General features: G+C 66.8%; 1 protein-coding gene across 2 annotated transcripts in view; it reads right to left on the reverse strand.

The window, feature by feature from the left end:
- The window catches only part of TAFA5 (TAFA chemokine like family member 5), a 166,912-nt gene that overhangs the window by 51,342 nt on the left and 102,129 nt on the right, over positions 1 to 13,441 (reverse strand). For both annotated transcript variants that reach the window (XM_046010648.1, XM_046010649.1), the window contains exon 2: positions 6,925 to 7,074. In XM_046010648.1, coding sequence (XP_045866604.1) covers positions 6,925 to 7,074 — 150 coding nt within the window. The remainder of the gene's footprint in view (positions 1 to 6,924; positions 7,075 to 13,441) is intronic.

Genomic DNA, 13,441 nt, shown 5'->3' on the forward strand with positions numbered 1-13,441 from the left:
CCTTCTCGGCTCCAAGCGGATTCCCGACGATTTCATCAGGAAAGAAGGATCCGCCCGGGAACAGCGGCTTTCTCTCTTCCCGGCTGAGCGGCCTCTCCCGCCACTGCCCGGGGACAGCGCCAGGACGATGCTGAACGGACGGGACGAGCACGCAGCGTGTTCCTGAAGTTGGGGGAAAGCATCCGGTCTCCCTCCGCTCGGGACGGCGTCACGGGCGGGTATCTCTTATGTTCTCAGTGATGATGGGAAAGTCCCTTCCTTCCCTCGTCTGAGTGTCATCCCCACGATGCGCCGTCCGACTCCTTAAATGCCCTTCCTGCGGCTACTGACAGGTGCACGGGGCTTTGTTCCGGACTCGGTGAGTGTGGCATCCTGTCTGGGCTCCCAGAAGCGGAACCAACCTCACACCCCAAGGCGAGTCCCAGGGGCCGGGATTTGCGGCCCTCCCAGGGCGCCCCTGGGCTCCGCTGGTCAGGACCCGAGTGACACCCAGAGGGCCCGGAGTCCCCCCAGAGTCTCCGCCTGACGCTTGTGGTGTGAGGGGGACGCTCGCCTCCCACAGCGGGTCAGAAGGGGCTCCTGCTGCGTGTGTTTGGAGGAGATTGGGAAGGGCTGGCGTTACGTCCTTATGTGTCTTCCCGGGTCCGTGTGCGTGTTTCTGGGACGTGCCCACTTCGTGCCGGCTGTGTGGCGGGTGCACACACCGCTGCGCACGGCGTTTCCGGGGAAGCAGGCGGGCGGTCCTCGCCTCTACCGCTGAGCCTGGGAGCTCAGCACCCCCGCCGCACCCCTGCAGCTGAGCTGAAGGTTTGCGGACCGGGCGCATCTTGAGGTAAGATTCCGGTTCTCGTTCCTTCTATTCCGGTTCCCGGATTTCCCTTCCGGGCTTTCCCACTGTCCGTCTTCTCCTGCGTTTGAGCTGAGCTCCTTCTTTTTTTACAGTCCCCAAATGGATAGGTGTGTTTTGTTTATTTTTTCTGAAAGTTTTTTTTGGGGGGAAATGGGGGAACAAAGGGAGAGGGAGAATCTCAAGCAGACCCCCGCTGATCGAAGAGCTGATGGGGGCTGATCCCCGAGATCATGACCTGAGCCGCAACCAAGAGCCGGACGCTCCCCTGACTGCACCCCCAGGCACCCCTGGATATCCTTGTTTTGAACAGAATTTACTCAGATATATTTATGCGACGTCATTTTTAACACTGGCCGTATGTAGCGGTCAGCTCGCGAGACCCCCAGACGCTGAACACACACGCCCAGGTCACCACAAGCTCCAGCACCCCATGGGGCGGTTCTGGAGGCCCCAGAACGCCGGCAACGCCAGGGAGGGGAGGACGTCCTCACGCCGGGAGGGAGGCCTGGCAGGGTCACACCGTCCGCAGCTGCTGGAGCCTCGGGAGCGCCAGAGGCCCCCTGACTGCCCAGCTGCCCATGCACGCACGCACACACGCATGTACGCACACGCACGCACACGTCTGCACAGACACACGCTCACACACGCACACACACGCACACAGGGTTCCAACTGTACTTAAATCCTTACAGCCGGTTTCCTAGGTACCGAAACGCATACAAGCTGCCCCCGCAAGCACGGGGGCCGCTGTCCACTCCACGCCCCGCCCGCCCCTCTGAGGCTGCTGCTTCTCCGCACACGGGCTGGGGCTCCGCAGCGTGCTGCACTTGGACATGGGGCGCCCTGTCTCCCTGGGAATCTAGGGCTCAGCCCAGGGAGCCGCTGGGGTGGGCGTGGCCGCGGGTGGGCGTGGCCGCCTCCCTGGACTCTGCACTCCGTGGCTCTCAGGCTGCACCAGGCCCCTCAGGGTCAGTTCCTGCTGCGCAGTGACAGCCCCTCCCCCTCTCTCAGGCCTCAGCTGTGCTTCCCGCCTTCTGCGCTCCCGCCAGGGCTTCAGCGAGACTCCGTGCTCCCAGCTGGGCCCTGCTTCTCCCCGCTCCCCGGAGGCACCCAGTCGCTGCTGGACCAAGAATTGTTCGCACAGCCCGGACACAGCCTGGGGACACAGCCCGGTCACAACATGGGGACACATCCCGGTCACAACACGGGGACACAGCCTGGGTCAGAGCCTGGGGACACAGCCCGGGTCACAGCCTGGGGATACAGCCCAGGTCACAGCCTGGGGACAGGGACACAGCCCAGGTAACAGCCTGGGGACACAACCCGGGTCACAGCCCAAGTCACAGCCTGGGGACAGAGACCGGGTCACAGCCCGAGTCACAGACTAGGGACACAGCCCGTGTCACAGCCCGGTCACAGCCTGGGGACACAGCCCGGGGACACAGCCTGGGGATACAGCCCGGGTCACAGCCTGGGGACAGGGACACAGCCCAGGTAACAGCCTGGGGACACAACCCGGGTCACAGCCCAAGTCACAGCCTGGGGACACAGCCCGGGTCACAGCCCGAGGCACAGACTAGGGACACAGCCCGTGTCACAGCCCGGTCACAGCCTGGGGACACAGCCTGGGGACACAGCCCGGGGACACAGCCCTGATCACAGTCTGGAGTCACAGCCTGGGGACACAACATAGACACATAGCCCGAGTCACAGCTTGAGGACACAACATGGGGTCATATCCTGGGACACAGCCTGGGGTCACAGTCCAGAGTCATAGCTTGGGAACACAACAGAGAGACACGGCCTGGGTCACAGCCTGGGGACACAACATAGAGACATGGCCTGGGTCGCAGCCTGGAGATACACTGGCTGGGTGTCTTCACACCACTTTGCTCCGCTGTCCCTGGCAGACTCTCCCCTCCCATCAAGACTTAGAAAAGTCCAGAACTCCCCCGAGCCAGGCTGCCCTCGGGTGACATACAGCCTCTCCTGTGACAGCTGTCACCCCCTCTCTCTTGCACCCAGGCTGCTGGGTTCCTGGGTCTCTGCAGTGGGGGACCCCCGCAGAGTCTGAGTTGGGAGAAGAGCCCCCCAGCCTCCTACCTGATGGAGAAACAAGGCACCAGCCCCACATCCCAGGTCCAGACCCCCGGCCCAGCCCTGCCTCTCCCCCAGCCCCTCCGCCAGCATCCAAACGGCCGCAGGGTCCTTCCCTTTGCTTCGCTCCTGAGCCCGGGCCTCCCTCCCTCTCAGCCTCGCGCTGCTCTCAGTGGGTCTGGACGCCCCCGCCGCCCGCGTCCAGAGAGGCTGGCGCTGAATGGGGGACAGCCGGCGTGATCCAGCGGCTGCCGAGTCGAACAAAAACGGACGTCGACTTGAGTGCTTTCCGAAGGCTTGTCTTTCCCCGTGATTTATTTTTACTGCGTTTCACGAACGTCAGCCCTTCTCCACCCAGAGCCTGGGAAACGGCGGTCTACACTAGCCTCTCCCGGGTCACCGTCTTCTGTCTAATCCCCAACCCCCAACAGGCCGCAGGGTAGCCCCCGTCCGACCCCCGTCCTCGGCGCCCAGGTGGCTGGGGCTGCGCTGGGCCTGAGTCTCCCGCGGCCCCACCGGCCACCTCCCTCCTGGAACGCAGACAGCGTCACGGAGATGTGAGTCACACAACCAGCCGCAGCGCGACGCTCACGGTCCTCGAGGACGGAGCGGTGCAGCAGCAGAGCACGCGCTCACGGCCTGGAAAGCGGCCCTGGGCTCGCCGCCCGTTGCTCCTCGACGCTCCCGCCCGCCAGCGCCCCACTACCACGCCTGTCCTTTCCGCGGTGCACACCGGCCTGTCCCGGACATTTGTGTCACCGGACTCACACCACATCTGTCCTTCCCTGTCCGGCAGCTCCGGTTCAGGGTCTCTCCAGGCTGTGGCGCGTCGCTCCTTTTTCTGGCTCAATCGTGTTCTGTTTCCCAGACACGCCGCTGGGTCACTGGTCCACGGACAGGCATTTGGGGCATTTCCACTCTTCCGGTGAGCTTACGCCGCTGAGAACACGCGTGTGCAAGGGTTCCTGGGGACGCACGCTTTCCCTGCTCTTCAGCGAGCACCTGGGGTACCGCAAGGTCCGGAACTGCCCGGCCACGTGACCCGTTCCCGAAGCACGCACGGTTCCGCTTTCCTACTGCATGAGGGTCCCGGGACGGCCTGACTCGGTGCTGGTGCCCCCCCGCACCGGTGGGGACGCCACGGCGTGCTCCGAGGGCCTGGTCTGCCTCTTCCCGAGCACTAGCCCCGCTCGGCGGCTTCCCGTGTGCTCCGCGGCCATTCGCACGAAGATCTTCCTGGAAGCAGCTATTACTCCGGCCGTCTGCCAGCTTCGTAACCGGCTATCGGCCCTTCGGTGATCTCGTCACGGCAGCTCTGTGTATTCGGAGACAAGTCCTTCGCCAGATCCGTTACGGGCAAATCCTCCCTCCCCTTGCGCGGGCTGGCCTCTCCCCCGCCCGGCGGCCTTCTCCCAAGCAGACGGGCTTCTAGACTTGGTGGAGCCTCCCTTACCTGCTCTCTCTCCCTCGATGCTCATGCTCTTTGTGCCGGATCTAAGAATCCTTCGCCAAACGCAGGTTGTGAAGAGTCATCCTGTTTTCTTCTAAGACTTCTACGGTTTCGGTCTCTGGCCCATGTCCCGTCAGCGTCCATCCACCGTGGGAGATGGGGTCCAGCTTCAGCGCTGGCCGTGTAGCTTCCAGGGGTCCAGCACCACCGTCACAGGATGGAATCCGTGAGGCCTTATCTCTGCACCTTTCCCTCTCCTGGACAGAGGATCTCACGCTCACCTGGAACCACAGCCCCCATTCACGCACAAACCCTCCAGCGTTTGTCCCTGCTCTGCACGTCGTCGGCAGGGCACCAGGCCGCAGCAAGGACACGTGCGTCCCCCACTGCTGGCAAGAACGGACGGCGGTCGGTGGTGCCTGGGTTGGGTAGCGCAAGTAGTGCTTAGAAAAGGCGTCTATGCATCGTCCCTGACACACAGAGCCGACAGCGTCCGGTCTGCGGGTGGAGACAGGGCCCAGCCTGCCATGCGTTGGCCAGCACACAGGGGACTGCAGATGACACCTTCCCCCCTCCGTCCCCAGGACCCCCGGCACCCAGGCGCCCCTGGAAAGGAGGGGCGGTTACAGGTTCTGAACTTCCCGTGCACGCACATGTCGAGCTGTGCTCTCTCCTCAGGAATAAAGGACAAGGTCCCCCGAGAAGACAGGTGGGCTTCTCGGCCAGGGGCCTGGCTGGGCCATCAGAGAGCATGGCTGGCTGGGCACTGACGGGACCTGTCACTTCCTCAGAGCCTCTCCAGCCAGAGTGCCAGTCGGTCACCCTCCCGCTCCTTGGATAGGCTGCGGCCCTCAGGGCAGGCCTCCGTGGAGCTCAGACCTGGGGCCCCCACCCCAGACTCCGAGGGACACCTCTCCCTTCCCCTTGGCTGGGGGCAGGGCTCCACACGCTTCCTTTACTTTGCTTCCTTTCAAGAAGGGCCTTGGCCCTCAGGGCATCCCTGTGGAGGCACGGGGCCTGCACGATCCTGCCAACGGGGCGAGGGGAGTTCGGGGCTGCGCTGGGCTGCTAGGAGCCTGGCCGGGCCTCCAGGGTACTCTGGGTCCCGCAGGACCCCTCGGCCAGATGGAGCAGCCTGCTCAGTCCCAAAGGTGCAGGGGGTGCCTGGACGGGGCGTGGCTGGGCCAGACTTGCTTCCCTCCTCCCCCCCCCCCGCCAGAGGCCCAGAGCCGCTGGAGGTCCAGGCAGACTCCCTGCCCCACCATGTCCCCAGATGCCCTAGAACAGTCTCATCGGTGATGCTGGGGACAGGGGCACCCCAAGCCAATCGGTCTCCATCCTACAAGGAGGCCTCGTGGCTCTACTTTTTCCTGCCCTGGGGGCCGCTGCGACTTTGGGGGCCACGCAGCGGCCTGCCTGGCCCATGAGAAAGCTGCCCTCGCTCCCGGGGTGGCCCCGCCATCCCCACTAGTGAATTCCCATGCTCTGAGCCCTGAAGATGTCCTAGTCCCGTGCTCGGCACCTGCTGTCATTCCGCAGGTGACCTTCACGAGGACTGCGTGGGTCCCAGGGTCATAGACCAGCACGAAGGGGCTCCCGGATAAAGGCAGCAGGATGGGGTTGGTGCCCAGAGCTCCACTCAGAGGCTCCTGGGAGTGAAGGGCAGGGGTGACCGCAGGGACCCGGCTGCCTTGTCGTGCGGTGACCAGACATCGGGCAGCTCCCCAAGGAACCAAGGCCCCAGCATACCCCTGCGTGGGGCTCCCGACCCCAGGGAGCCTGCTGACCCCATAAGGCCGCCCTCCCCGGTGACAGGGCTCCGGTCAGCCTCTGGTGCTCTTAGCCCGTGGGGAGGCCATGCTGAGTGCCACGGGGCCAGGTTTCCTGCTGGACCACACAGAGCGGCCCCTCGACCAGCGCACGCGACCTGGATGGCGCAGCTGCCCGGACAGCCGCTCTGAGGGCTCCCTGCGCGTCCTCTAGAATATCCGATTGTTTCAAAGATAATCCCCAGACGTGGCGCCTCTCGGCTGTCAGACAGCCTGATCCGGTGGCCGCGGGGACACCGTCGCCACCTCCCACAAGCCCGAGGGGATGGGGTCACCACGGGTGCCTGACGCCTGCCCGGCCCGAAGCAGGAGGAGCGCACGCCCCGCGGGCAGCCTCAGCGAGACGCCACGGGTGATGGACGCAACAGCGTCCGGGCCACAGCCATCCTAGGTGAGGCACGGCCTCCGCTCCCCTCTGCCACGGCAGCTCCCGGGGGCCAGCAAGTCCCTGCAGGCACGCCCGGCACCCAGGCTCCCCGCCCCCCGCACGCCCCCGCAGCACCACAGACACACACCGCAAACGAGCCAACGCTGCCCCAGGCGCCACCACCCCATCGGGACCGCCCAGCCCGAGGCCCGACCCGGAGAACAGGAGGCCCTCGCAGATGACCTGGGCTGGGGCAGGGGTGGGGCGTGCTGTGTCAGGTGACACCTCGCCGCCCCTGCCTTCGACGGGGTCCCCGGCCGTGGGCTCTTACCGTCCACGCAGGCGGGCCGGGCTCTCGTGGTGCCCGCGATCTGCCCCTTTCTGCAGGCACAGCGAGCCGTCTGCCGGGCGATCGTCCTCCGAGGCTGGCTGCTGTCCCGGTCCAGGGTCACAATCTCACAGGTGCCGGCGGCCAGCTGACCTGGAAGAGGGGCACAGACGCCGGCTGAGTGTCTGCTGCTAGGGGACGAGCCGCGCAGCCCTCCCGCCCATGGAGGGGCCTGGGGGCCACAGGGAGGCAGGCCGCGTCCCCAGCGCGTGCGTCTCAGACCCCTGCCATCGGGAACAGGCTCCCTGAGTGCAGGCCCGCGGCTCCGCTCCACACAGCTCACGGGCAGCCAGGAAATTACACGTGGCCCGGTCTGCCACGCCCGGAAAGGAAAGGCCCGCGTCCTGCGCTCAGGAGTCTGATGGAAAGAGCCAGCCTGCACGGAGCTGGGCCGTCGGAACCAGGCTGGGCCCCGGGGTCTCCGCAGCCTGGCCTGAGGGCAGAACACGCAGCGAAGACCCTCGCTGGGTCTGTGGACGGCGGTGACGGAGAAAACCCGCCGTCCAGGGCCGGCCAAGAGCAGCAGGGACCCGGTGCCACCAGCCACACCGGGCCGTCCAGGGCCTTGTCTCTCCCACACAGGCTGGTGCGCACACACACACACACGCACACACATGCACGCATGCACCCACACACGTGAGATGTGCACACACGCTTCTGCGTGGGCCCCTCACTCCTGCTTCCCCACGTGGACACGGTCCCAGCTCCCAGAGTTCGTGGGCACAGGACTGGGGGCAACGGGGACCTGGAGCCTTGGTCTGTGTCTGGGCCAGTGCGACACGCACAGAAGGGACATGCTGACCTTGAAGGGGACAAATCAACCAGCGAAGTGGCTTCCCCTTCCCCTCCTGTCTCCTAAATGCCAGCGGGGCCACCCGTCCGGGGCACATGCCTGCAGAGGAAGAACCCGCCTTCCGCAGGACGTCCCTCTGCCTGGGACACCGGTGCCCTCCGCTAAGTGCCGGACGCTCACTCGGACGATAAAGACGGTATCAGCTATGGACGGAGGGTGGACAGACAGAAACTGGTCACCTTGCCCCGTGGGAGACAGGAGGTCGTCCCTCATTCAGCCATGCAGGTCCCTCCCGGGGCCAGGACACCGGCTGCCCCCAGCCACGGCCCCCACCTGCGTGTGCACTCCGGAGAACCACCAGAGGTCCCACTCGCTCATGGAATGCGCCTCCATTCCCTGGGCAAACAGTAGGCACCTGCTGCATACCGTCCATGACGTTGGACCCTGGGCCCACGACGCGAGCGAAGCAGACGGCTCGGTGCCCCGAGGGGCTCCCACCGGCTGGGAGGACCACCTCACACAGGTGCCCGGATGCGGGGTCCAGCCCGCCCACCACATGGGGGCCGAGAATGGGACAGGACAGTATCGTGGGGGGTGCACCCCAGAACGGGAACAACGGAGAAAAGACACAAACCCGAGGGCCCGAAGCGCAGGTGGGGCAGGGGCCGTCCCTCCCTGCAGAGGGAAAGCAGGCGGCACCTGGGACCCCCAGCCAGCGTGTCTCCGCCTCGGTGTCCTTCCTCGTTCGCGTTACTGCGGTCACTGCAGGCCCTTCCCCCCGGCTGGCCCCGGGTTCTCCAGGCAGCTCGCTGCACAACTCTCCCTGCCTTTCGGTCACCTGTGTCACGTGGGGTCCCCAGCCCACCCAGGGAGTCGGGTCCAAATCAGGCATCACCGGGTTGGCAGGACAAAACACGCAGAGCAGCCGAGAGCCGCTCAGCCTGCCCTCGACCCTGGGGCTGCCGAGTCTGGGTCAGAGCCAAGAGCCACGGGTGCAGCGGCGGTGGGCACCGGGCACGCCCAGCCCTGGGTTCAGCGTGACTGTATGCGGTGACCAGAGCCCGCCGTGGACGGCACACGGGGTTTGCTGGGGGCACAGCACAGTTGCAAGACGGAGGAGGCCGGCGGGGTCTCTTGGGTGTCTCCTCCCCGGACGCCGGGGCCCCTCGCCGTGCGGTGCCCAGCGCCACCCCCGAAGGCTTCAGCCGCAGGCTGGGACCTCCACGAGCTGATTGCAGGAAAAATTACAGCTGCTCAGAGAACAGAGCGGACATGAACCCGGCCCGTGGACAAATGCAGTGGCGGGAAGCGCGCCGGGACGGAGGCGAGGCTCCTCACGTCACAGCAGCGGCCGAAGCCTCAAAGATGCGACCACGGGAGCCATGCGTGTGAGCCGGCCGGGCGCTCGGCAGACGCCGGAGCTCCCACTCTTGCTGGACGCTGTGATTTGCAGCTGGGAGGCCTCTGTCCCTGCCGCTATTTTAAGCTCTGCTGGCGGACAGGGGCTACTCCTCACCCCTGCCCAGCTGGGCTCCAGAGCCCTCGGGGGATGTCAGTGGGCAGCAGAGGCCCGTCTCCTGCTTCCCTGGACATCGTGAGCCCCGGCTGCTAAGTAAGCCACCAACCAGCCGTGCGACTCCCCACCGATGGCAGTAATCGGCACACGAGCTTGAGAACACCTGCCCGGGCCCGTGGGAACACCTGAGCCCAGATCCCCGCGTGGAAGGGGGCGGCCGGGCGGCCACAGCGAGGGCACTGGCAGGCCTGCACGTCCCAGAGCACCCTCACCCGGGCAGGCGCTCAGCCGGGCACCGCAATCCCAGGGGCCGCCGTGCTGGACCGCGCCATGGAGCGGCGGTGCTGGGGTCGGACGGAATGACGAGGCCGCCACGCGCTCCCCCGAGGCCTGCACGCGCACCCACTCCGAGCTGAGACCCAGAGCGGGTGCCGTGGACGCAGGTCCGCGTCCTGGGGTGGCCGTGGGAAGGAACCACAGACACTGGGGAGCGTCCCCGCCGAGGCACTTAGGGCGGTGAGCGTCTTGGGGTGCTCAGGGGCCGTGTCTGTGCGGGTGGGCAGGGCGTCACCTCCAGCTCGGCCCAGGCTCCTCCGCGCAGCCCGGCGGTGCACAAACACGCTCATGCCCACAGCCCACCTCCCGGCCCTGCTGGTGGCCGAGCCAACCCCGACCGCACTGTCCCCCAGCCAGGGGACTCCCCGAGCCCGGGACAGCAGTGGTCAGCGGGGAGACAACAGGGCTGGGGATGGGTCTGGGAGCCCCTGGTCAGGACGTCTGGGGTGCCGCAGGCCAGTCTGTCAGATCGGGGCCCTGAAGGGCCTGCCGGCACCCACGGGACCAGAACAAGGCCGCGCCCGAACTCTGTGTCCCTGCTTCAGCACCAGTGGCCACAGCCACCGTGGAACCCCGGGCCTCTCTGCTGCATCCGCGTGGGCTGCCGCCCGGATGGGCATTCTACCTGGCCCCGGGGGAAGGGGCTGGGGACGCGCACCTCGGCCCACGGGCTGCAAGCCTGGTGCCGCCCCCTTCGTGGCGACGGTCCCCTGAGGCGCTGGCTCCGGGCTGGCCTGGCACCGGGGTTCTCTCCCAGACCCCAACAACCTCCACAAGGTGAGCGCCCTCGTACCCTCTCCCTGCGGACGCTACAGAAACGGGTCCCCGAGGTTTCGTCGCCCAGGCTGGGGGCAGGGCTCCAGCCCCTCACGACCCCGGCCCATTCCCCGGGGCGGCTGCCACGACCCACGCCTGAGTCGGGTCGCCAGAAGGGCTGTGAGCACGTCCTCAAAGCAAGTCGTGCCGAAACGTTTCTCAGGTTCGTCGCGCTATTCCATGGAAACTCATTTTAACCGAGACCTTGCAGCCCGCCGGCCCGGTTCCTGGAGCTGCTCCTCCTGCGGGCGTCGGGGTCCAGGGCTCTGTGCCAGGTAAGAGTCGGGGGGGGGACACGCCAGCAAGTAGCTCATCACGGCAGGCCACGGCGGCCACGGTGGGCCACGGGGGTCACTGGGACAAACCCAAGAGCGCGGAGTGCCCGTCCCTCAGGGGCGTCATCCCTGCCGCTGCCCACTGCGGTGCGAGTTTCAACACGGGACACAGGTTCCCGAGCCCCCTGTTCCCAGGATGCTGATGGGGGTGAGACCCCGGGCACCCGGCGCCCTCGTTAGGCACCCTCGGGACCCAAGTCCCCAGATCTACAAGTCTGTGCGTGGCTCCGCGCGCTTCTCCACGAGAAAACGTTCACAAGACCACGAGGAGACACGTGACAGAAACCCCCGGGAGGTGGGAAGCACGTTCCCGGCGTCCGACCGCAGGCTGTCCAGGTGGCCTGGGTGGCCGGTGGGGGCACCGCACTCACCCCCCGGCCCCGCTTCGGGGTGCAGAGGCTTCGTCACACGTCCCAGCGGCCTGGATTCAGGCCGTGCTCGGAGAGGATGGGGCCGCGCTGCCACAGGCAGAAGGAGGCGTCTGCCGTCTGGACTCCGGCTCAGACACTGGACTCCGGGATCGAGGCTGTTGCTGTTCTCATTAGGGCGAGACCTGCAGCCGCACTGCCTGAGGCCAGGAGACGGCAGGAGGGGAGGCCTGGCAGGAGCTACTCGCGTCTGGGGTCTGGGAGATGCCTGGGTGCATGGTCGCCCTGCACAGGCCCCTCGGAGCCCTGCCTCCACCGCCCGGGGAAGGCCCTCCGGCGGGCGGGGGAGACAGCGTGAGACGGGGACCACCCAAGTCTGCTGGGACCCCCAGGACCAGAACCATGGACACCGACTGTGCCCCACCCCACACTCCCAGCCGCCCACGACGCACACCCGCCGCCCAGCAGGGACACAGAGCCACCGATTCACGACAACTGGCTTGACCCACCGCACGGGCGGGCTGCGTGTGGACGCTGCGGAGTCCCTTCCCGCTGCCGCAGAGGACTGCATGGACGGCTGCTAGGCCACGGCTGCAGCCTGAGCCCACGTTGCTGTCCCCAGACGGCGGACACGGCAGGAGCGGCGGTGTGCGTTCCCATGGGGCGGGACACAGCAGAGGAGGCCGGAGCCCAGGGCGTCCCTGCTCCACACCCACCTCTCACGACCCACACTGGGGAGACGCCTGCCGGAGGCGGCCGGTCCCAAGCACGCCACACGTGGTTTTTGTCCCAACCACGGAGACAGTATGTAAGAGGATTAAAACACAGAAAAACACTGGGCAAAACCTGACAGAGTATTACAGCCTTGGGAGCTGAGCTATGGGTGACCCCGGTTGCCAGGGCGTCACCCCCGCACCAGGCCCGCCCCCAGGGGGAGCACAAGCCCTTCTCCCTGCAGCGTGGGCAGACCTGCCGTGGGTCACCGGCCCGCATCCCTCTGCCTCTTCCCTCACGGGGCAGGTCCCTGTCTGGCCAGGAGGACGGGGGAGGGCGGCGCAGGGGGCAGCTCATGAGCCCTGCCGTGGTGCGCCGTGGAAACGGTCCTCTCCCACCGCCGCTGTCCACCGCCTACCGTGCATGGCCCACAGCGTCCCGTGGGGCCCGGTCCCCCCTGCGGCTTCAGCCACCCACGGGATCCTGGAGTTTGTGCCCCGCGGGCAAGGGGGCTCCTACACGCCGAGCTCCCCGGCCTCCGGTTCTCTAACCCAGCTGGACCTCAGAGGAGTCAGCTAGATGCGTGCAGCGGACCTCCACGCCCAGGCCTGCTCAGGGACAGCCCGGGGGTGTGCGGGAGGGGCACCGAGAGAGACGGACAGAGCGCCGCTTCCGACCAGGCAGCACCAGCAGGCCACGTGCAGTGTGCCCAGACCCAGGCTGAGGCCCGCGGGTGCAGGTGGCATGGCAGGTCCCCACACAGAGCACAAATGACCGAGTGACGGTCCCCACAGGAGCCCGGGGCTTTGGGGACCCAGAGCCAGCCCAGCCCGCCCACAGGCCCCTCACGGCATGCAGGGCCCGTGGTGAGCCCTGTGAGAGCAGGTGTGGGCCATGGAGCCCGCCGTGCCCTCAGGCGTGAGCTCAAGGCTGAGACGCAGAGGCACCCGTGCACACACTGTGACGCACACACACACGTGTACACAGATGTCCACACACTTGCGTGCACACGGGCTTTCCCCCAGTGGACACTATTGCTCCTTCCCGCTCAGCAGAAGCAAGTCTATCCCACTGGCCACAGAACCACTGGCCACCCCACCTGCCTGAGGCTCGGGGATCCCTCAACAGTCCCGTTTGTTTCCAGCTGTGCCTCCCCGGACAGCCACCAGCCCGGCCACCAGCCGGGCGGCCTGCCTGGCCAGGCCCTGGAGACACTCCCACAACCTCTGAGTGGAAAGTTCTGGCAGTCTCTGCATGCGGGGGGGGGGACGCTGGGGTGCCGCCCTCCAGCTGGGAAGCCTCCAGCCCAGCCTGTGTTCCCAGAGATGCCCCCAAAACGCCCAGCGGGAAGTCAGAGGGCCCTCCACCCCGCCCGATCCCTGGGTCCCCACAGCTGAACTCCTGACCGGTGTCCGGGCTCAGTGAGACCAGAAGGGGGAGGGAAAGGAAAGCACGTGTGTGTGTGAGCCTGAGTGGCCCGGTCCTGGGTGGTTCCCCTGGGGCTCCCAGAGACCCGGGGGGCAGCCTGGCCCTTCTGTGCCTGTTCCTTCCTGGTTCCGGTGCGGAGTGTCCCACGGCCCAC

Source organism: Meles meles, chromosome 7 (genome assembly GCF_922984935.1).
Source record: "Meles meles chromosome 7, mMelMel3.1 paternal haplotype, whole genome shotgun sequence".
Lineage (NCBI taxonomy): Eukaryota > Metazoa > Chordata > Mammalia > Carnivora > Mustelidae > Meles > Meles meles.